The 22,990-nt window shown below is 60.4% G+C and overlaps 1 protein-coding gene across 1 annotated transcript; it reads left to right on the top strand.

The window, feature by feature from the left end:
* Window positions 1-75: 75 nt before the first annotated feature.
* LOC137440427 (neurexin-2-like) lies at window positions 76-22,815 on the top strand (the record flags this gene model as incomplete). The annotated part of the gene is made up of 8 exons (XM_068136691.1): window positions 76-279; window positions 329-543; window positions 2,363-2,383; window positions 8,030-8,059; window positions 9,068-9,133; window positions 10,132-10,433; window positions 18,070-18,093; window positions 22,653-22,815. Coding segments are annotated over 8 exons (1,025 nt in total), but the record flags the coding sequence as incomplete, so codon positions are not given.
* Between the last annotated feature and the right edge of the window lie 175 nt (window positions 22,816-22,990).

Here is a 22,990-nt window from a genome sequence, read left to right as displayed (position 1 = left end):
CTGGAGCTGCTGGTGGCCGAGGGGAGGCTGCGGCTGCGCTTCGCCATCGCCTGCGCCGAGCCGGCCACGGTGCAGCCGCCTGGCACCGTCAGCGACGGCCGCTGGCACCGGGTTGCTGCTCAGCCGCCACGCTCGCCAGGCCTCCCTCAGCCTGGACGGCGAGGCGCGGGTGGGCACCGTCCGCTCCAAGAGGGCCGAGATGGTGGTGGGCAGCGACCTGTTCGTCGGGGGCATCCCCCCGGACGTGAGGCTCTCGGCGCTGACCCTCAGCACCGTCAAGTACGAGGCTCCCTTCCGCGGCTGGGTGGCAGACCTGAAGGTGGGCGAGGAGCCTGCCCGGCTGCTGGGCTCCCAGGGGGTCAGGGGGGGAAGGAGGGGAGGAAGACGATGAGGAGGAGGAGGATGGAGGAGGAGGAGAAGAAGGAGGGGAGGGCTGCGCCCGCCACCCGCCCTGCGCCCACGGCGGCCGCTGCACCCTGCGCCGGGGGGAGCCCAGCTGCGACTGCGCCGGCACCGGGCACCGAGGGCCCTACTGCGACCAAGGTGAGGGCGGGGGGGCGGGGAGGGGGACCGTGGTGTGGGGCATGGGCAGGGCATTGGGTGGCATCGTGGCCTTGGGGGTCCTGGGGGGTCTTGGGGGTCCTTGTGGCCTTGGAGGGCGTCCTGGCATCAGAGGGCATCGTGGCCTTGGGCCATGGCATTGGGGGTCCTCCTGGTATCAGGCATGGCCTTGGGGGCATCCTGGCATCAGAGGGCATCGTGGTCTTGGGGGTCCTCGAGGTCTTGGGGGTCCTCGTGGCCTTGGAGGGCATCCTGACATCAGAGGGCATCATGGCCTTGGGGGTCCTTGTGGCCTTGGAGGGCATCCTGGCATCAGAGGGCATCATGGCCTTGGGGGCATCCTGGCATCAGAGGACATTGTGGCCTTGGGGGTCCTCATGGCATTGGGGGTCCTCAGGGTCTTGGGGGTCCTCGTGGCCTTGGAGGGCATCCTGGCATCAGAGGGCATCGTGGCCTCGGGGGCATCATGGCATTGGGGGTCCTCCTGGTATCAGGCATGGCCTTGGGGGCATCCTGGCATTGGGGTCCTCATGTGCTTGGGGGGGTGGGGGGGGCATCCTGGCATTGGCAACAGGTCATGGCCCTGGGGGTCCCCCCGCATGCCCCCCGTGGTGCCATCCCCAGCAGGGCAGGTCCCCCCAGCGGTTGCCATGGCGACAGCAGCCTCCCGGTGCCCGTTCCCATGGCAGCGCCGGGGCTGGGGCACCCTGGCAACGCCGGGGGGGGGTGGGGGGGTGGGGGGGTGTATGTGTGGTGGTACTGGGGTCCCCGTTGCCATGGCGCCCGTTGCCGTGGTGCCCGTTGCCAGGTTCCTCCTTGCCGGGGTCCCCCGTTGCCATGGCGCCCGTTGCCGTGGTGCCCGTTGCCATGGCACCCGCGGTGCCCCTTGCCAGGCGCCTCGGGGATGGCTTTTTGCTGCCACCGTGTCCTTGAGGGGGGCACAGGGACGAGGGGAGGTGCCCCGAGGGGGGGAGGGGGGGGGCTGGGTCCCTGTAAGGTGCCCCATGGAGTGCCCCATAGGGTGCTGTGAGGTGCCCCCTGGGGTGCCAGGTCCCTATGGGGTGATGTGGGTGCCCGATGGGGTGCCAGGTCCCTGCGGGGTGCCATAGGGAGTGCCAGCACCCTATAGAGTGCTATAGGGCCCTATGGGGTGCCCCATGGGGTGCCCCGGGGTTGCCAGGTCCCTGTGGGGTGCCATAGGGAGTGCCAGCGCCCTATAGGGTGCTATAGGGCCCTATGGGGCGCCCCATGAGGTGCCACGGGGGGTGCCAGGTCCCTGCGGGGTGCCACATGGAGTGCCAGCGCCCTATAGGGTGCTACAGGGCACTATGGGGTGCCCCATGGGGTGCCCCGGGGGTTGCCAGGTCCCTGTGGGGTGCCATAGGGAGTGCCAGAGCCCTATAGGGTGCTACAGGGCACTATGGGGTGCCCCATGGGGTGCCTCGGGGGTTGCCAGGTCCCTGCGGGGTGCCATAGGGGAGTGCCAGCGCCCTATGGGGTGCTATAGGGCACTATGGGGCGCCCCATGGGGTGCCGCGGGGGGTGCCAGGTCCCTGGGGGGTGCCTCCGGTGCCTCCCTCCTCCGCCCAGCGCCTCCAATCCACCCCCCCCCGGCACTCGCCCCCCCCAAGGTCACCCCAAGGTCAAGAGGACCCCCCCCAGAGGAGGGGGTTGGCGGGGGGGGGCGGGGCCAGCCGGGCCGCGCGAGGACACGGGGAGGGGAGGGGGGAGGGGGAGTCCCGAAGGTGTCCCCCCCCCAACTGACAGCTCCTCCCCCTCCCCCCTCTCTGCTGCCCCCCAGAGGAAGAAATCAACGTGGAAGGTGAGTGTGCAACGGGGGGGTGAGCGTGCAGGGGGGGCATGAGTGTGCAAGGGGGGGTGAGTGTGCAAGGGGGGTGTGAGTGTGCAAGGGGGGGTATGAGTGTGCAAGGGGGGGTGAGTGTGCAAGGGGGTGAGTGTGCAAGGGGGTTGTGAGTGTGCAAGGGGGGGTGTGAATGTGCAAGGGGGGATGAGTGTGCAGGGGGGATGAGTGTGCAAGGGGGGGTGAGTGTGTAAGGGGAGGGTGAGTGTGCAAGGCAGGGTCGTGCAAGGCTGGAGGGGAGTTGTGCACACGAGTGCCACCCCCAGAGCACGAAGGCTTTGCACGAGGGGGAGGTGAGTGTGCAAGGCTTGTGCAAGAGGGGAGGGGGGAGGCCGAGCTGGTGCAGGGGGTGGGGGTGCAGCCTTGCACACGCGTGTGCAAGGGGGGGAAGGGGGGGGCAGTGAGGGGGGTGTGTGCGTCCTGTGTTGCCCCGGGGCTGGCGGGGGGGGGGACACACGGGGACGGACACACACTTGTGCAAGGCGAGTGTGCAAGGCACGAGGCTCGTGCACAGCCCAGCAGGTGTGCAAGGAGCAGGTTGGGGGCGGGGCCTGGCGCTTTGTGCAAGGCTCCCTCGTGCAAAGCAGCAGCCCCCTGCAGGGCGCTTGTGCGAGGTGCACGATGCCTGCACAAGGCCCCGGGGGGGGGTGCAAGGCAGGGGGGGATTGGGAGGGGGAGTGCACGAGGAGGGCGTGCGAAAGGGGCGGGGTTTGCACGAGGGCCACGCCCATCGCCACGCCCAGCCCCTTGAAAACCTCCCTCCGGGCGTCTGGGGAGGGGGGAAAGGGGGGGGGGGAGGGGGCAACAAGTAAGGGGGAAAGGGGCGGGGGGGGGGAGGGCAGCAAATAGGAAAGGGCAGGGGGGGGGAGGAGGCAACAGGGAGGGGAGGGGTCCCCGCGCGAGGCTCTCCCCCTCCCACCCCACCCCCCCCCCCGCGTGTCTCCATTCCCCCCTCCCCTCCCCTCCCCCCCTTTCCCTCCTCCCTTTTGGGCTTTTCCCCCTCCCCCCAAAAACCAAGAGGGGGAAAAAGCCGCGCGGGAAGGCGGCGGGGGGGAGGGGAGGGAGGGGGGTCGGCGCCCACCCGACCACCCCCCTCCCCCCCCCTCCCCCGAGCCTATCCCTGCCCTCCCCCCATCCCCCCCCCCCCCCCCCATCCCCTTCCCCCCCCCCCCCCGGCATCGCCCGATGCCGTCACAAGTTAACGCGGGTTAAGTTGTGACGTCGTGCAGGGGCCGCGGTGACGCTTTTCTCTCCCCTCCCCCCCACCCTCCCCCGACCCTCTCCCCACCTCCCCCTCCCCTCCCCCTCCCCCCCCCCCCTCCTTTCCCCCTTCCCCTTTCCCCCCCCACCCGCTGCCGCTTTTGGGGCATTTTCCATCCTTTTTTTTTTGGGGGGGGGGATTCTTCCCCCCCCCCCCCCCCGCCCTTCCGATTCCCTTTTCGGTTTGCTTTCGGTTTGGGGCAATTTCGGCCTTTTTTGGGTCACTTTCGCTTTCGGTTGCTGCTTTCCTCTCTATTTTTAACCATTTCTCCTCCTTATTTTTTTTCCTCTTGGGTTCCCCCCCCCCCCCCTTTTAATTTTTTCCCTCCTTTTTTGGGGTCATTTTTCCCCTTTTTAACCATTCCCCCTCTTTTTTTGGGGGGGGGGTTCATTTCCCCCTCTTTTGGGTCCTTCCTCCCCCCCTTTTGGGTCATTTTCCTCCTTTTTTGGGTCACTTCTCCCCATTTTGGGGGTCATTTCCCCCTCTTTTGGGGTCATTTCCCCCTCTTTGGGGTCATTTCCCCCGCTTTTGGGTCATTCCCCTCCTTTTTTGGGTCACTTCTCCCCATTTTTGGGGTCATTTCCCCCGCTTTTGGGTCATTTCCCCCCTCTTCTGGGTCATTTTCCCCCCTATTTCACCATTCCCCCTCTTTTTTTGGGTCATTTCCCTCTTTTATGGATCATTTCCCTCCTCATTTCCCCCTCTTTTGGGTCATTCCCCCTCTACTTTGGGCCACTTTCCCTTTTTCTCGGGTCATTCCTCTCCTCTTTTGGGTCATTTTCCTCCTTTTTGGGTCACTTCTCCCCATTTTTGGGGTCATTTCCCCCTCTTTTTAATCATTCCCCCTCTTTTGGGGTGTCATTTCCCCCTCTTTTGGGTCATTTTCCCCCTATTTCACCATTCCTCCTCTTTTTTTTGGGTCATTTCCCTCTTTTATGGATCATTTCCCTCCTCATTTCCCCCTCCCTTTGGGTCATTTGCCTCCTTTTTAATCATTCCCCCTCTTTTGGGGTCATTTCCCCCTCTTTTGGGTCGTTCCCCCCTCTACTTTGGGCCACTTTCCCTTTTTCTCGGGTCATTCCTCTCCTCTTTTGGGTCACTTTCCTCCTTTTTGGGTCACTTCCCCCTTTCTTGGGGTCATTTCCCCCTCTTTTTAATCATTCCCCCTCTTTTGGGGTGTCATTTCCCCCTCTTTTGGGTCATTTTTCCCCCTATTTCACCATTCCCCCTCTTTTTTTGGTCATTTCCCCCCTTTTATGGATCATTTCCCTCCTCATTTCCCCCCCTTTTTGGGTCATTTCCCTCCCTTTTAATCTTTCCCCCTCTTTTGGGTCATTTTCACCCTATTTCACCATTCCCCCTCTTTTTTTGGTCATTTCCCTCCCTTTTAATCATTTCCCCCTCTTTTGGGTAATTTCCCCCCTTTTTAATCATCCCCCCTCTCTTTTGGGTCACTTTCCCCTTTCTCGGGGTCATTTCCTCCTCTTTTGGGTCATTTCCCTCCCTTTTAATCATTCCCCCTCTTTTGAGGTCATTTCCCCCTCTTTTGGGTCATTCCCCCTCTACTTTGGGCCACTTCCCCTTTATCTCGGGTCATTCCTCCCCTTTTTTGGGTCACTTCCCCCCTTTCTTGGGGTCATTTCCCCCTCTTTTGGGTCATTTCCCCCTCTTTTGGGTCATTTTCCCTCTCTTTTGGCTCATTTCCCCCCTCTTTTTAATCATCCCCCCTCTTTTGGGGGGTCATTTCCCCCTCTTTTGGGTCATTTTCCCCCTATTTCACCATTCCCCCTCTTTTTTTGGGTCATTTCCTCCTTTTATGGATCATTTCCCTCCTCATTTCCCCCCATTTTTGGGTCATTTCCCTCCTTTTTAATCATTCCCCCTCTTTTGGGTCATTCCCCCTCTACTTTGGGCCACTTCCCCTTTTTCTCGGGTCATTCCTCCCCCCTTTTCGGTCATTTTCCTCCTTTTTTGGGTCACTTGTCGCCATTTTGGGGGTCATTTCCCCCTCTTTTGGCTCATTTCCCCCTCTTTTTAATCATTCTCCCTCTTTTTGGGGTCATTTCCCCCCTCTTTTGGGTCATTTTCCCCCTATTTCACCATTCTCCCTCTTTTTTTGGGTCATTTCCTCCTTTTATGGATCATTTCCCTCCTCATTTCTCCCCCTTTTTGGGTCATTTCCCTCCCTTTTAACCATTTCCCCCTCTTTTGGGGTCATTTCCCCCTCTTTTGGGTCATTCCCCCCTCTACTTTGGGCCACTTTCCCCTTCATCTCGGGTCATTCCTCTCCTCTTTTGGGTCACTTTCCTCCTTTTTGGGTCACTTCCCCCTTTCTTGGGGTCATTTCCCCCTCTTTTGGGTCGTTTCCCCCCTCTTTTGGGTCATTTTCCCCCTCTTTTGGGTCATTTCCCCCTCTTTTTAATCATTCCCCCCTCTTTGGGACGGCCATTTCCCCCTCTTCTGGGTCATTTTCCCCCTATTTCACAATTCCTCCTCCTTTTTGGGGTCATTTCCCCCACTTTTGGGTCATTCCCCGTCTACTTTGGGCCACTTTCCCCTTTTTCTCGGGTCATTCCTCCCCCCCTTTTGGGTCATTTTCCTCCTTTTTGGGTCACTTCTCCCCATTTTGTGCGTCATTTCCCTCTCTTTTGGGTCATTTTCCCCCTATTTCACCATTCTCCCTCTTTTTTTGGGTCATTTCCCTCCTTTTATGGATCATTTCCCTCCTCATTTCTCCCCCTTTTTGGGTCATTTCCCTCCCTTTTAACCATTTCCCCCTCTTTTTGGGTCATTTCCCCCTCTTTTGGGTCATTCCCCCTCTACTTTGGGCCACTTTCCCTTTATCTCGGGTCATTCCTCTCCTCTTTTGGGTCACTTTCCTCCTTTTTGGGTCACTTCCCCCTTTCTTGGGGTCATTTACCCCTCTTTTGGGTCGTTTCCCCCTCTTTTGGGTCATTTTCCCCCTCTTTTGGGTCATTTCCCCCTCTTTTTAATCATTCCCCCTCTTTGGGACGGCCATTTCCCCCTCTTTTGGGTCATTTTCCCCCTATTTCACCATTCTCCCTCTTTTTTTTGGGTCATTTCCTCCTTTTATGGATCATTTTCCCTCCTCATTTCTCCCCCTTTTTTGGTCATTTCCCTCCCTTTTAACCATTTCCCCCTCTTTTTGGGTCACTTCCCCCCTTTCTTGGGGTCATTTCCCCCTCTTTTGGGTCATTTTCCCCCTCTTTTGGGTCATTTTCCCCCTTTTTAACCATTCCCCGCTCTTTTTTGGGGGGGGGGGGTCATTTCCCCCTCTTTTTTTGGGTCATTTCCCTCCTCATTTCCCCCTCTTTTGGGTCATTTCCCCCCTTTTTAATCACTCCCCCTCTACTTTGGGCCACTTTCCCTTTTTCTTGGGTCATTCCTTCCCTCTTTTGGGTCACTTTCCTCCTTTTTGGGTCACTTCTCCCCATTTTTGGGGTCATTTCCCCCTTTTTGCCTCATTCCCCTCCCTTTTTGGGGTCATTTCTCCCCTTTTTTAACCATTACAACCCACCCCCACCCCCCCTTTCTGGCCCCTTCCCCCTCCCCCCCTTTTTTGCTGCATCCTCCCCACCCCCATTTTTTCTTTGGGTCACTTTCCCTCATTTTAACCATTTTCCTTTTGTTTTTATCACTTTTGTTCTCTCCCTCTCTCTGCTTTCCCTTCCCACAAGAACTTTCCCTCCCTGCTCCTTTCCCTTTCTCTGTTGCTTTCTCCCTTTCCCCTCACTTTCACTTTTCCACCTGATCCTCCCACACCCCCTTCCTTCCCCCCTCATCCCCCCTCCCCCCCCCCCCCCTTTTCTTTTTCTGGGGCTACTTTCCCTCCTTCCATCACTTTCCCTTCTCCCTCCCTCCCCTTTCACCACTTTCACTTTCCTTGAGCTCTCTTTTCCCCTTTTCTTTCCCTGTTTCACCTTTTTTCCATCACTTTCCTCCCCCCACACTTTCCCTTTCCCTTCCCCCCCCCCCACTTCCCTTGCCCCAAACACTTTCCCTCCCCCTCCACATCACTTTCCCTCTCCCTCTCCCCTCCATCACTTTCCCTTTCCCTCTCCCTCCTCCCTATCACTTTCCCTTTCTCCCCCATCACTCCCCCCCTTTCCCTCTCCCCCTCCCCATGACTTTCCCTTTCCTTCTCCCCCTCTCCATCGCTTCCCCCCCTCCATAACTGCCCCCCCCCAACCACGTTCCCTTTCCTTCTCCCCCATCACTCCCCCCCCCCTCCCCCCATTTCCCTCTCCCCCCCTCCCCATCACTTTCCCTTTCTGCTTTCCCGCCACTTTCGCTCTCCCCGCTTTGGCTCCGCCCCCTCCCCCAAGGTCCCGCCCACCTGCGAACCAGCGCCCAAGGTAAAGTCGCGCCCCGCCCCCCCCCGCGTGCCGCCGTCGGGCCCCTCCCCCCCCCCCATCCCCATCATCACACCCATGACGTCATCGTCAACCCCCTCCAACCATCGCCATGACGTCATCACCATCACCCCCTCCCTCCCTCTGCCCCTCCCTTCTCCCCCCCCCCATCTTGTCTGTGGCCCGTGCGACACGGGGGGAGGGGGGGGAGGGGGAGAGGGGGGGCGCTCGCGGGGGGCGGGAGGGCTGGGGCAGGGGCCGAGGCGGGGGGGGGGGGGAGTGTGCAAGGACCCCCTCCCTCCCTTGCACCAGGAGGGTCTCCTCCTTGCACAAGAGCCCCTGGGGAGTGCAAGCCACTCCCTTGCACGAGGACTTGTGCAAAGAGCCCCCGGGGGGGGAAGAGGGGGGGGGCGGGGACCGGGGGGGAGGGCCCCCCCCCCCCCCAACTCCTTGCACGAGCACCCGTGGGCATGCACGAGCCCTGTCCTCGCACGAAACCTCGTGCAAGGAAGTTGCGCGGCCCCCCCCGGTGCGAGCGTGCAAGAGCCCCCTCTTTGCACAAGCCCCCCCCGGGGTGTCCATGCCAGCCCCTGGCACGGGGGGGGGGGGGGCCTCCCGGTACGGTGAGCGTGCAAGTGCACGAGTCCTCGTGCAAGCAGACCGCCCAGGCAGGGCAGGAGTGCAAGACACCCCCCCCCGCCGAGCCCTTGCACGAGGACTTGTGCAAAGCACCCATGGGGGTGCAAGGGCCTCCCCTCGCACAAGTCCTCGTGCGAGGGCCTTGCACCGACCCCCCCGGGAGCGTGCTGTTCCACTCCCCCCCCCCCCCCACTCGCACGAGGACCCCCCCCCACCCCCAGCTCCTTGTCCACATCCCCCCCCTTCCCCCCCCGCCCCTGTTCAAGGGGCAGCACCCCTGGGCGTGGCACACACACCCCCCCCCCCGCCTTGCACACGAGGGTGCCCTGAGCCCTCACCCAACCCCCTCCCCCCCCCACCCCCCACCCCCAGGTCCCGCCGAGGTCGCTGAGGGGGGGCCCGGGCGCGGTGCCGGCGAGATCCAGCAGGCGGCGAAAGGTCAGTGACGTCAGCGCCCACGTGACCCCCGGCAAGGGCCCCCTGCCAGGGGCCCCACCGGGTCCCCAGGGCAAGGTCCTGCTGCAAGGTCCTGCTGCAAGGTCCTGCTGCAAGGTCCCCATCACAACCTCCCCATCCCAAGCTCTCCACACAAGGACCCCACTCAGGATCCCCATCCCAAGCTCTCCACTCAAGGTCTCCGTCCCAAGCTCTCCACTCAAGGTCCCCATCCCAAGCTCTCCACTCAGGATCCCCATCCCAAGCTCTCCACTCAAGCTCTCCACTCAATGTCTCCATCCCAAGCTCTCCACTCAGGGTCCCCATCCCAAGCTCTCCACTCAAGGTCTCCACTCAAGGTCTCCACTCAAGGTCCCCATCCCAAGCTCTCCATTCAAGGTCTCCACTCAAGGTCCCCATCCCAAGCTCTCCACTCAAGGTCTCCACTCAAGGTCCCCATCCCAAGCTCTCCACTCAAGGTCTCCACTCAAGGTCCCCATCCCAAGCTCTCCACTCAAGGTCCCAAATCCCAAGCTCTCCACTCAAGCTCTCCACTCAATGTCTCCATCCCAAGCTCTCCACTCAAGGTGCCTATCCCAAGCTCTCCACTCAGGGTCCCCATCCCAAGCTCTCCACTCAAGGTCTCCACTCAGGATCCCCATCCCAAGGTCTCCACTCAAGGTCTCCACTCAAGGTCCCCATCCCAAGCTCTCCACTCAGGATCCCCATCCCAAGCTCTCCACTCAAGCTCTCCACTCAATGTCTCCATCTCAAGCTCTCCACTCAGGGTCCCCATCCCATGCTCTCCACTCAAGGTCTCCACTCAAGGTCCCCATCCCAAGCTCTGCACTCAAGGTCCCCACTCAAGGTCCCCATCCCAAGCTCTCCACTCAAGGTCTCCACTCAAAGTCCCCCATCCCAAGCTCCCCATCCCACCTCCCAAGCTCACCGCTCAACCTCTCCCTTCCTTCCCTCCCTGCCCTCCCCCTCCCGTTGTGCAGGCCGTGAGGAGTACGTGGCCACCTTCCAGGGCCAGGAGTTCTTCTGCTACGACCTCTCCCACAACCCCATCCAGAGCAGCGCCGACGAGGTGACGCTGTCCTTCCGCACGCCACAGCGCCACGGCCTGCTGCTGCACACCGGCAAGTCCGCCGACTACGTCAACCTCTCGCTGAAGGCCGGCGCCGTCTGGCTCGTCATCAACCTGGGCTCCGGCGCCTTCGAGGCGCTGGTGGAGCCGGTCAGCGGCAAGTTCAACGACGACGCCTGGCACCACGTCCGCGTCACCCGCAACCTGCGCCAGGTACCGCGCCGCCGCGCCGGGGGCGAGGGAGGGGAGGGGGCGAGGGGCAAGTGGGGCGGCTAAGAGGGGTGGGCGAGGAGGGCAAGCGAGGCAGAGGTGGGTGAGCAGTTGAGGTGGGTGAGCGCCCGAGGGGGAGCGGTGGGGGCCAAGGTCAAGCAATCAGTTGGGAGTGGTGGTTGGGTTGGGTAGCTGGGAGTGATGAGCTCCATGGGCAACTGGGAGTGGTGGTGGGGTTGGGTAACTACCCAACTAAGAGTGGTGGTTGAGTTGGGTAATGACCCAACCAAAAGTGGTGGTTGAGTTGGGTAATGACCCAACTAAGAGTGGTGGTTGAATTGGTCAGCTGGGAGTGGTGGTGGAGTTGGGTAACTACCCAACTAAGAGTGGTGGTTGAGTTGGTCAGCTGGGAGTGGTGGTGGAGTTGGGTAACTACCCAACTGGAAGCTATGGTTGAGTTGGGTAACTGGGAGTGGTGGTGGGGTTGGGTAACTACCCAACTAAGAGTGGTGGTTGAGTTGGTCAGCGGGGAGTGATGAGCTCCATGGCCAACTGGGAGTGATGGTTGAGTTGGATTACTACTCAACTAAGAGTGGTGGTTGAGTTGGGTAACTACCCAACCAGGATTGGTGGTTGGGTTGGTCAGCTGGGAGTGATGAGCTCCATGGTCAGCTGGGAGTGGTGGTGGAGTTGGGTAACTACCCAACTAAGACTGGTGGTTGAGTTGGTCAACTGGGAGTGATTGCTGAGTTGGGTAACTACTCAACCAGGAGTGGTGGTTGAGTTGGGTAACTACCCAACTAAGGGGAGTGGTTGAGTTGAGTGACTAACCAGCTGGGACTGGTGGGCCCCATGCTCAGCTGGAAGTGGTGGTTAGTTGGGTAACTGGGAGCATTGGTTGAGTTGGTCAACTACCCAACTGGAAGCAATGGTTGAGTTGGGTAACTACCCGACTGGGAGTGGTGGTTGGGTTGGTCAGCTGGGAGTGATAAGCTCCATGGCCAACTGGGAGTGATGGTGGATTTGGATTACTCCCCAACTAAGAGTGGTGGTTGATTTGGGTGACTACCCAGATGGGAGTGGTGGTTGAGTTGGACAACTGGGAGTGATGGTTGAGTTGGTCAGCTGGGAGTGATGGTTGAGTTGGGTAACTACCCAACTAAGAGTGGTGGTTGAGTTGAGTGACTACCCAGCTGGGACTGGTGGGCACCATGGTCAGCTGGAAGTGGTGGTTAGTCAGGTAACTGGGAGCATTGGTTGAGTTGGTCAACTACCCAACTGGAAGCAATGGTTGAGTTGGGTAACTACCCAACTGGGAGTGGTGGTTGGGTTGGTCAGCTGGGAGTGATGAGCTCCATGGCCAACTGGGAGTGATGGTGGAGTTGGATTACTACCCAACTAAGAGTGGTGGTTGAGTTGAGTGACTAACCAGCTGGGACTGGTGGGCACCATTGTCAGCTGGGAGCATTGGTTGAGTTGGTCAACTACCCAACTGGAAGCAATGGTGGAGTTGGACAACTGGGAGTGGTGGTGGGGTTGGGTAACTACCCAACTAAGAGTGGTGGTTGAGTTGGGTAACTACCCAACCAGGATTGGTGGTTGGGTTGGTCAGCTGGGAGTGATGAGCTCCATGGTGAGCTGGGAGTGGTGGTGGAGTTGGATTACTACCCAAGATAGAGTGGTGGTTGAGTTGGGTAATCAACTAAGAGTAGTGGTTAAGTTGAGTGACTACCCAGCTGGTAGTGGTGGGCCCCATGCTCAGCTGGAAGTGGTAGTTAAGTTGGGTAACTGGGAGCATTGGTTGAGTTGGTCAACTATGCAACTGGGAGTGGTGGTTGAGTTGAGTGATTAACCAGCTGGGAGTGGTGGGCACCATGGTGAGCTGGGAGCATTGGTTGAGTTGGTCAACTACCCAACTGGAAGCAATGGTTGAGTTGGGTAACTACCCAACTGGGAGTGGTGGTTGGGTTGGTCAGCTGGGAATGATGAGCTCCATGGTCAGGTGGGAGTGGTGGTTGAGTTGGGTAACTGGGAGCATTGGTTGAGTTGGCCAACTACCCAACTGGGAGTGATGGTTGAGTTGGTTAGCTATGCAACTGGGAGTGGTGGTTGAGTTGAGTGACTAACCAGCTGGGAATGGCGGGCACCATGGTGAGCTGGGAGCATTGGTTGAGTTGGTCAGCTACCCAACTGGAAGCAATGGTTGAGTTGGGTAACTACCCAACTGGGAGTGGTGGAATTGGGTAACTGGGAGCATTGGTTGAGTCCATCAACTACCCAACTAAAATTGGTGGTGGAGTTGGATAACTACCCAGCTGGGAGTGGTGGTTGTGTTGGGTGTCTACCCAGCCAGGAATGGTGGTTGGGTTGGTCATCTGGGAGTGATGAGCTCCATGACCAACTGGGAGTGATGGTTGAGTTGTGTAACTGGGAGTGCTTGTGGAGTTGGGTAACTACCCAGCTGAGAGTGGTGATTGAGTTGGGTAACTACCCAGATGGGAGTGGTGGTTGGGTTGGTCAGCTGGGAGTGATGAACTCCATGGCCAACTGGGAGTGATGATTGAGTTGGGTAACTACCCAACTGGAAGTTTTGGTTGAGGTGGACAACTGAGAGTGATGGTGGAGTTGGTCAACTACTCAAGTAAGAGTAGTGGTTGAGTTGAGTGACTAACCAGCTGGGACTGGTGGGCCCCATGCTCAGCTGGGAGTGGTAGTGGAGTTGGGTAACTGGGAGCATTGGTTGAGGTGGTCAACTACCCAACTGGGAATGGTGGTTGAGTTGAGTGACTAACCAGCTGGGACAGGTTGGCACCACGCTAAGCTGGGAGCAATGGTTGAGTTGGGTAACTACCCAACCAGGAGTGGTGGTTGGGTTGGTCAGCTGGGAGTGATGAGCTCCATGGTCAGCTGGGAGTGTTGGTGAAGTTGGGTAACTACCCAACTAAGAGTGGTGGTTGAGTTGAGTGACTAAGCAGCTGTTACTGGTGGGCCCCATGCTCAGCTGGAAGTGGTGGTTAAGTTGGGTAACCAGGGGCATTGGTTGAGTTGGTCAACTACCTAACTGGAAGCAATGGTTGAGTTGGGTCACTACCCAACTGGGTGTGGTGGTTGAGTTGAGTGACTAACCATCTGGGACTGGTGGGCACCATGCTCAGCTGGAAGTGGTGGTGGAATTTGGTAACTGCGAGCATTGGTTGAGTTCTTCAACTCCCTAACTAAAATTGGTGGTGGAGTTCGATAAGTACCCAGCTGGGAGTGGTGGTTGGGTTGGTCAGCTGGGAGTGATGAGCTCCATGGCCAACTGGGAGTGATGATTGAGTTGGGTAACTCCCCAACTGGAAGTTTTGGTTGAGTTGGACAACTGGGACTGATGGTGGAGTTGGTCAACTACTCAAGTAAGAGTAGTGGTTGAGTTGAGTGACTAATCAGCTGGGGCTGGTGGGCCCCATGCTCAGCTGGGAGTGGTGGTGGAGTTGGGTAACTGGGAGCATTGGTTGAGGTGGGCAACTACACAAGTGGGAATGATGGTTGAGTAGAGTGACTATGCAGCTGGGAGTGGTGGGCACCATGGTCAGCTGGGAGCATTGGTTGAGTTGGTCAACTACCCAACTGGAAGCAATGGTTGAGTTGGGTAACTGCCCAACTGAGAGTGGTGGTTGGGTTGGTCAGCTGGGAGTGATGGCTGAGTTGGGTAACTACCCAACTGGAAGCAATGGTTGAGTTGGATAATTACCCAACTGGGAGTGGTGGTTGGGTTGGTCAGCTGGGAGTGATGAGCTCCATGGGCAGCTGGTAACTGGGAGCATTGGTTGAGTTGGTCAACTACCCAACTGGAAGCAGTGGTTGAGTTGGGTCAGTACCCTACTGGGAGTGGTGGTTGAGTTGAGTGACTAACCAGCTGGGACAGGTGGGCACCATGGTCAGCTGGGAGCATTCGTTGAGTTGGTCAACTACCCAACTGGAAGCAATGGTTGAGTTGGGTAACTACCCAACTGGGAGTGGTGGTTGGGTTGGTCAGCTGGGAGTGATGAGTTCCATGGCCTCCTGGGAGTGGTGGTTGAGTTGGATTACTACCCAACTAAGAGTGGTGGTTCAGTTGGGCGACTACTAGCTGGGAGTGGTGGTTGAGTTGGGTAACTACCCAACTAAGAGTGGTGGTTGAGTTGAGTGACTACCCAGCTGGAACTGGTGGGCACCATGCTCAGCTGTGAGCATTGGTTGAGTTGGTCAACTACCCAACTGGAAGCAATGCTTGAGTTGGATAACTACCCAACTGGGAGTGGTGGTCGAGTTGGACACCTGAGAGTGATGGCTGAGTTGGGGTAACTACCCAACTGGAAGCAATGGTTGAGTTGGATAATTACCCAACTGGGAGTGGTGGTTGGGTTGGTCAGCTGGGAGTGATGAGCTCCATGGGCAGCTGATAACTGGGAGCATTGGTTGAGTTGGTCAACTACCCAACTGGAAGCGATGGTTGAGTTGGGGTAACTACCCAACTGGGGAGTGGTGGTTGAGTTGAGTGACTAACCAGCTGTTACTGGTGGGGCACCATGCTCAGCTGGAAGTGGTGGTTGAGTTGGGTAAACTAGGAGCATTGATTGAGGTGGTCAACTATGGAACTGTGAGTGGTTTTTGAGTTGAGTGACTAACCAGCTGGGAGTAGTGGGCACCATGGGTAGCTGGGAGCATTGGTTGAGTTGGGCAACTACCCAACTGGGAGTGGTGGTTGGGTTGGTCATCTGGGAGTGATGAGTTCCATGGCCAACTGGGAGTGGTGCTTGAGTTGGATTACTACCCAACTAAGAGTGGTGGTTGAGTTGGGTAACTACTAGCTGGGAGTGGTGGTTGGGTTGGTCAGGTGGGAATGATGAGCTTCATGGTCACCTGGGAGTGGTGGCTGAGTAGGGTAACTGGGAGCATTGGTTGAGTTGGTCAGCTACTCAACTGGGAGTGATGGGTGCCAAGGTCAACCAACCACCTGGAAGTCATGGTTGAATTGGGTAACTGGGGAGCATTGGTTGGGTTGGTCAACTACCCAACTGGGAGTGGTGGTTGAGTTGAGTGGCTAACCAGCTGGGACAGGTGGGCACCATGGTCAGCTGGGAGCATTGGTTGAGTTGGCCAACTACCCAACTGGAAGCAATGCTTGAGTTGGGTAACTACCCAACTGGGAGTGGTGGTTGGGTTGGTCAGCTGGGAGTGATGAGCTCCATGGCCAACTGGTAACTGGGAGCATTGGTTGAGTTGGTCACCTACCCAACTGGGAGTAATGGGTGCCAAGGACAGCCAACCAACTGGAAGTCATGGTTGAATTGGGCAACTGGGAGAGAGGGTTGAGTTGGGCAAGTACCCCACTGGGAGTGATGGTTGAGTTGGGTAACTACCCAACTAAGAGTGCTAGTTGAGTTGAGTGACTAACCAGCTGGAATTGATGGACACCATGGTCAGCTGGGAGCATTGTTTGAGTCAGTCAACTACCCAACTGGGAGTGGTGGTTGAGTTGGGCAACTGGGAGCATTGGTTGAGTTGGTCAACTACGCAACTGGGAGCATTGGTTGAGTTGGTCAACTACCCAACTGGGAGTGGTGGTTGAGTTGGGGCAACTGGAAGCAATGGTTGAGTTGGTCAACTACCCTACTGGGAGTGGTGGTTGGGTTGGTCATCTGGGAGTGATGAGTTCCATGGTCAGCTGGAAGTGATGCCTGAGTTGGGTAACTGGGAGCATTGGTTGAGTTGGTCAACTACCCTACTGGGAGTGGTGGTTGGGTTGGTCATGTGGGAGTGATGAGTTCCATGGTCAGCTGGAAGTGATGCCTGAGTTGGGTAACTGGGAGCATTGGTTGAGTTGGTCAACTACCCAACTGGAAGCAATGGTTGAGTTGGGTAACTACCCAACTGGGAGTGGTGGTTGAGTTGGGTAACTGGGAGAATTGGTTGAGTTGGTCAACTACCTAACTGGGAGTGATGGTTGAGTTGGGTAACTACCCAACTGGGAGTGGTGGTTGGGTTGGTCATGTGGGAGTGATGAGTTCCATGGTCAGCTGGAAGTGATGCCTGAGTTGGGTAACTGGGAGCATTGGTTGAGTTGGTCAACTACGCAACTGGGAGTGGTGGTTGAGTTGGTCAACTACCCTACTGGGAGTGGTGGTTGAGTTGGGCAACTGGGAGCATTGGTTGAGTTGGTCAACTACCCTACTGGGAGTGGTGGTTGGGTTGGTCATCTGGGAGTGATGAGTTCCATGGTCAGCTGGAAGTGATGCCGAGTTGGGTAACTGGCAGCATTGGTTGAGTGATGAGTGCCAAGGTCAACCAACCAACTGGGAGTGGTGGTTGAGTTGGGCAACTGGGAGAGAGGTTTGAGTTGGGCAAGTACCCCCCACTGGGAGTGATGGTGGAGTTGGATAACTACCCAACTAAGAGTGGTGGTTGAGTGACTAACCAGCTGGGACTCGGTGGGCACCATGGTCAGCTGGGAGCATTGGTTGAGTTGGTCAACTACCCAACTGGGAGTGGTGGTTGAGTTGGGTAACTGGGAGCATTGGTTGAGTCGGTCAACTACCCAACTGGGAGTGGTGGTTGGGTTGGTCATCTGGGAGTGATGAGTTCCATGGTCAGCTGGAAGTGATGCCTGAGCTGGGTAACTGGCAGCATTGGTTGAGTGATGAGGGCCAAGGTCAACCAACCAACTGGGAGTGATGGTTGAGTTGGCCAACTGGAAGAGGGTTGTGTTGGGTCCCTCCCCAGCTGGGGTGGTGCTGGAGTTGGTCCGCTGGCAGTGGTGAGCTCCATGGTCAGCTGGGAGCGGTTGGTGGGGGTTGGGTCACCCAGCTGGGCGTGGTGGGCACCGGGGTCACCTCCCCAGCTGGGAGTGATGCTTGAGTTGGTCACTTGGGGGCACTGCTCCCTTGCCCTCCCCCTCAGACTGGGAGCATTGGGCACAGTGTTTGGGGCAGGAGGGAGGGGGGGGGGGGAGGGGAGGAGCTGTTGCCGGGTACTGACTTGGGGGGGGGCGGGTGGTGGGGGGGGTGGGGGAGGGTGGGCGTGTCCGTGCTCCTCCCCCTCCCCCCTCCCCCCCCCCCCACCTCCTCTAACGATTTTCTGCTTTTTCTCCCGGGAAAGGTGGGCGTCGCCCCTCCCCCCCACCCCCCCACCTTCGTCCAACGCCCCCCCTCCTCCCCCCCCCCCCCCTTACTCCCCCCTCCCCCACCCTGTGTGTGCGCGAGCCACTAACACGCTTCCCGCCTCCGGGGCCCCCCCCCCAAACTAACCTCCTTAACATACCCCCCCCCCCCCCCCAAACTAATCCTGGGGGGGCCCCCACCCCCCAACCAAAAACTTCCGCGCCCCCCCCCACCCCCCACCCCCCCGCCAAAACCAAACGGCTCCTCCAAAAACCCTTTCCAAACGCTGCCCCCCGCCCCCACCCCCACCCCCAAAATCCTTGCCCCCCCCTCCCCCCGCCCCCCCCCCCGGCCCCGAATATCACTTTTGGGCGGTCTTTCCCCCCCCCCCGCCCCCCCCCTTTTCTTTCTGTTCCTTCGTTTACTTTGGGTTTTTTTTCTGGTTTTTTGATTGTTTCTTTGCTGCCTTCCATCCTCTCTTCCCCCCAACCCCCCCCCGGGCCCCCGGCGCCCCCCAGCACGCAGGGATCGGACACGCTATGGTAAACAAACTGCATTACCTGGTAGTTATCACTTCTTGTTACTCCCCCACCCCCCCTCCCCCCCACCTCCCCCCCCAACCCAACCCCCTCCCCCGCCGACTACAAATCACCAAACGCCGCCTTGCTCAGTTCGGGGGATTTCGGGGCCGTTTGCCCCCCCACCCCCCCCCACCCCGCCACCTCTCTTTCCTCCCTCTCCCCCATCCTGCCGCCGCCGCCGCTCCCCCCCTCCCGCCCCGCTCATAGCTCTCTGCCTCCAACGCAGCCTCAGCTCCTGGCTCCGGACACTTCCCATTCCCCTCCTCCCCTCCCCCTATTCCCTCCCCCCCCCCCCCAAAAAGCCTCTTAAGGGTCTGGGGGAGGGAGTATGGAATCCCTCCCCCCCCACCCCCCCACCCGGTTTTGGGGAGGATTGTTGGGATTTGGGGCAAGTTTAGCAGTTTAGAGCTCCCCCCCCCCCAGCCTCCCCGACACCCAAAATCAGCCAATTTAACCCCCAAAAAAAAGCTTCTTCAGGGGCCCCGGGGGCGGGGGGAGGGGGAGAAGTTGGAAGTTTTTCATCCCTGGGGGGGTGTGGGGATTTGGGGTCTCCCCCGCCCCCATTTTGGGGGCGAATTTGGGGTAATTTCAGTGATTTACAGCCCCCCCCCCCCCCCCGCCCCGACCCCCCCAAAATCAGCCAATTTAACCCCAAAAAAAAGCTTCTTCAGGGTCCCCGGGGGCGGGGGGGGGAGGAAGTTGGAAGTTTTTCATCCCTGGGGGAGGTTTGGGGTCCTAGCCCACCCCCTCCCCCTAATACTCAACCACCCCCCCAGCTCCCCGCCCCCCCCAAACACCGGCTGATTTCCCCCCAAAATGCAACCCGGGGTTGGGCTCCGACCCCCCCCTCCCCTCCGCCTTCTCCTTCCCCCCCCCCCCCCCCCGAATTTTGGGGCAATTTCTTTAGCTTTTAGTCCACCCCCGAGGGTCTCCTCCCCCCCCACCCCCCCTCCCACCTTCCCTTCCCCCAATCCAACTCTTTTCACCCCAAAACTCAACCGCGGAGGAGGAGAAGTTCTCAGGAGAGGGTCGGGGTGGGGGGGTGGGGGGTTGGGGGCTGGTTTTTGGGGTCCCCCCTCCCCGTTTGAGGGGGGAAAAGACTTCTTTAGGACCAGCTCGAGAGCAGCTGCCGCCCCCCCCCCACCAAAAGAACCCAAACAAACTCTCCCCCTCCCCCCCCCCCCCCCCAAAAGAGCGCAGGCAGCCGGGACCGCCCCCCTCCCCCCACCCCTCCCCCCGACCCTCCACCGCCCTCCCCTGCTGCCTGCGCCGGAGCCTCCGCCCTGCTTTGCACGCCCCTTGCACGCCCCTTGCACGCCCTTTGCACGCCTCACTAACACTGTGACGCCCCCCTCCCCCCCTCAAGCCTTCCTCCACCCCCCCCACTTCAATTCCTCCCCCTCCCCGATCCCCCCCCCCCATCCCCCACCCATGGGTGCGGGGAGCACCGGGGCAGGCGTGCGAGGGGCACTGCGGGGGTGGGGGGGGGAGGGGAGGGGGGCGTGCAAGAGGGGGGGGGCGCCGTGAGGGGGTTGTTGGTGTAAGGTGATGAATGGGGGGAGGGGGGGGCGTGTGAGCGTGCACGAGTGTGCAAGGGCCGTGCAAAGGGGGTGCTGGGTGAGTGTGCAAGGTACACAAGTGTTAGTGTGAGGGCCGTGCAAGGATGGGGTGTCTGTGCACAAAGGGGGGGGGTGGTGGCAAGGGGTGTGCAAGGGGTGAGTGTGCAAGGTGCACAAGTGTGGCTTGGGGCTAGGTGAGCGTGCAAGAAGCATGTGTGCCTGTGCTCACACTCGTGTCGTGTGCAAATCTGGGCTGTGCCCCCCGTGTGCCTGTGCTCACACTCGTGTGCAAAGCTGGGCTGTGTGTGCCCCCCCGTGTGCCTGTGCTCACACTCGTGTGCAAAGCTGGGCTGTGTGTCCCCCCCGTGTGCCTGTGCTCACGCTCGTGTGCAAAGCTGGGCTGTGTGCCCCCCCCCGTGTGCCTGTGCTCACACTTGTGTGCAAAGCTGGGGCATGTGTGTCCCTGTGTGCCTGTGCTCAAACTCGTGTGCAAAGCTGGGCTGTGTGCCCCCCCCGTGTGCCTGTGCTCACACTCGTGTGCAAAGCTGGGCTGTGTGCCCCCCCTCTGTGCCTGTGCTCACACTCGTGTGCAAATCTTCGGCTGTGCCCCCCGTGTGCCTGTGCTCACACTCGTGTGCAAAGCTGGGCTGTGTGTCCCCCCCGTGTGCCTGTGCTCACGCTCGTGTGCAAAGCTGGGCTGTGTGTCCCCCCCGTGTGCCTGTGCTCACGCTCGTGTGCAAAGCTGGGCTGTGTGTCCCCCCCGTGTGCCTGTGCTCACGCTCGTGTGCAAAGCTGGGCTGTGTGTCCCCCCCGTGTGCCTGTGCTCACACTCGTGTGCAAAGCTGGGGTGTGTGCCCCCCGTGTGCCTGTGCTCACACTCGTGTGCAAAGCTGGGGTGTGTGTGTCCCCCCGTGTGCCTGTGCTCACACTCGTGTGCAAAGCTGCCCCACTGTGTGCCTGTGCTCACACTCGTGTGCAAAGCTGGGCTGTGTGCCCCCGAGTGTGCCTGTGCTCACACTCGTGTGCAAAGCTGGGCTGTGTGCCCCCCCCGTGTGCCTGTGCTCACACTCGTGTGCAAAGCTGGGCTGTGTGTGTGTCCACCATGTGCCTGTGCTCACACTCGTGTGCAAAGGCTGGGGGGGTGTGCCCCCCCCGTGTGCCTGTGCTCACACTCGTGTGCAAAGCTGGGGTGTGTGTGTGCCCCCCGTGTGCCTGTGCTCACACTCGTGTGCAAAGCTGGGGGGTGTGTCCCCGTGTGCCTGTGCTCACACTCGTGTGCAAAGCTGGGCTGTGTGTGTCCCCCCCGTGTGCCTGTGCTCACACTCGTGTGCAAAGCTGGGGCATGTGTGTCCCTGTGTGCCTGTCCTCAAACTCGTGTGCAAAGCTGGGGTGTGTGTGTGTCCCCGTGTGCCTGTGCTCACACTCGTGTGCAAAGCTGGGGTGTGTGCCCCCCCCGTGTGCCTGTGCTCACACTCGTGTGCAAAGCTGGGGGATGTGAACCCCCCCGTGTGCCTGTGCTCACACTCGTGTGCAAAGCTGGGGTGTGTGCCCCCCCCGTGTGCCTGTGCTCACACTCGTGTGCAAAGCTGGGGGATGTGAACCCCCCCGTGTGCCTGTACTCACACTCGTGTGCAAAGCTGGGGGATGTGTGTCCCCCCGTGTGCCTGTGCTCACACTCGTGTGCAAAGCTCCCCCCCATGTGCCTGTGCTCACACTCGTGTGCAAATCTGGGCTGTGTGCCCCACCGTGTGCCTGTGCTCACACTCGTGTGCAAAGCTGGGCTGTGTGTGTCCCCCCCGTGTGCTTGTGCTCACACTCGTGTGCAAAGCTGGGGGGTGTGCCCCCCCCGTGTGCCTGTGCTCACACTCGTGTGCAAAGCTGGGCTGTGTGCCCCCCCCCGTGTGCCTGTGCTCACACTCGTGTGCAAGCCTCGTGTGTGGCACCGTGGCCCTGGTGCTCCCCCCTGCCCCCCACCTCCCATCCCTGCACGCTCTCTGCACATCTTCTTGCACACTCACCCCCCCCCCCTTGCACTCTCCCCCCTCCCTTGCATGCCTCTTGCACGCCCCCTGTGTGCACAGCCCCCCCCCCCGCCCGGCCCCCCCCCCCCCCCCCCCCCCGTGACTCCTTACTAACCAGCCCCAGGCCCCTGCCCGGCCTCATCCCCCCTCCCCCCACGTGTCCTCCACCCCCACTCTGTGTCCCCCCCGGTCTGTCCCCCCCCCTCCGTGTGTCCCCCCTCCGTGTGTCCCCCCCCCCGTGTCTGTCCCAACCCCCGTGTCCCCCCCCCCCGTGCGTGTCCTCCCCCCGCCGTGATCCTCCCCCTCGTGTCACCTCCACCCCCATTCCCACCCCCCCGTCCCCAGCGCTCTCCCCCCCCATGTCCTCCACTGCCCCCCACATCGCCCCCCCATCCCCCATGGCTCCCCCCATCGTCCCCCCCCCCCTCGCCCCCCATCGCCCCCCCCTCATTGTCCCCCACGTCCCCATTCCACCACCCCCCCCATCCCTATCGCCCTTCACTCCCCCCTCCCCACACACCCCCGGACCCCTCTGTGTCTGTCCCAATGTCCTCCTGTCCTTCCGTGTCCCCCTGTCCCCCCCGGTGTCCCCCCCATCTCTGTATCCCCGCTGTCCCCCCGGTGTCCCCCCGCCTCTGTATCCCCCCTGTCCCCCCCCGTGTCCCCCTGTCCTTCCGTGTCCCCATGTCCCTCCGGTGCCCTCCCGTGTCTCCATGTCCCTGTATCCCCCGTGCCCCCCCCCCGTCCCCCTGTCCCCTCCGTGTCCCCATGTCCCCCCCGGTGCCCTCCCGTGTCTCCATGTCCCTGTGTCCCCCGTGTGCCCCCCCGCGTCTCCATGTCTCTGTACCCCCCCGTGTCGCCCCCTCCCCGCCCGGCCCCGCTGCCGCCGGCGGGCTGGGTCCGTGGGCTCTGACCGGGCGCCGCCGCCGCTGCCCCGCAGGTGACGATCTCGGTGGATGGGATCCTGACCACCACCGGCTACACCCAGGAGGACTTCACCATGCTGGGCTCCGACGACTTCTTCTACGTGGGGGGGTCCCCCAACACCGCCGACCTCCCCGGGGTCCCCCGTCAGCAACAACTTCATCGGCTGCCTGAAGGACGTGAGCCGGGGGGGGGGGACGGACACCCCGGGGGGGGACACGGGGGGCAGCCGGGGGGGCGGGGGGGGGGACACATGGGGTCACGGGGGGGACATGGGGGGACAGGGATATGGGGGACACAGGGACATGGGAGGGGGACATGGAGACGTTGGAGGATGTGGACACGGGGGGGCAC

Source organism: Melanerpes formicivorus, unplaced genomic scaffold (genome assembly GCF_026170545.1).
Source record: "Melanerpes formicivorus ecotype bairdi unplaced genomic scaffold, bMelFor1.0.p_v2 SCAF_3005, whole genome shotgun sequence".
Taxonomy (NCBI): Eukaryota; Metazoa; Chordata; class Aves; order Piciformes; family Picidae; genus Melanerpes; species Melanerpes formicivorus.
The sequence above is the reverse complement of the archived record's forward strand: the minus strand, read 5'-3'. Positions and strand labels throughout refer to the sequence as shown.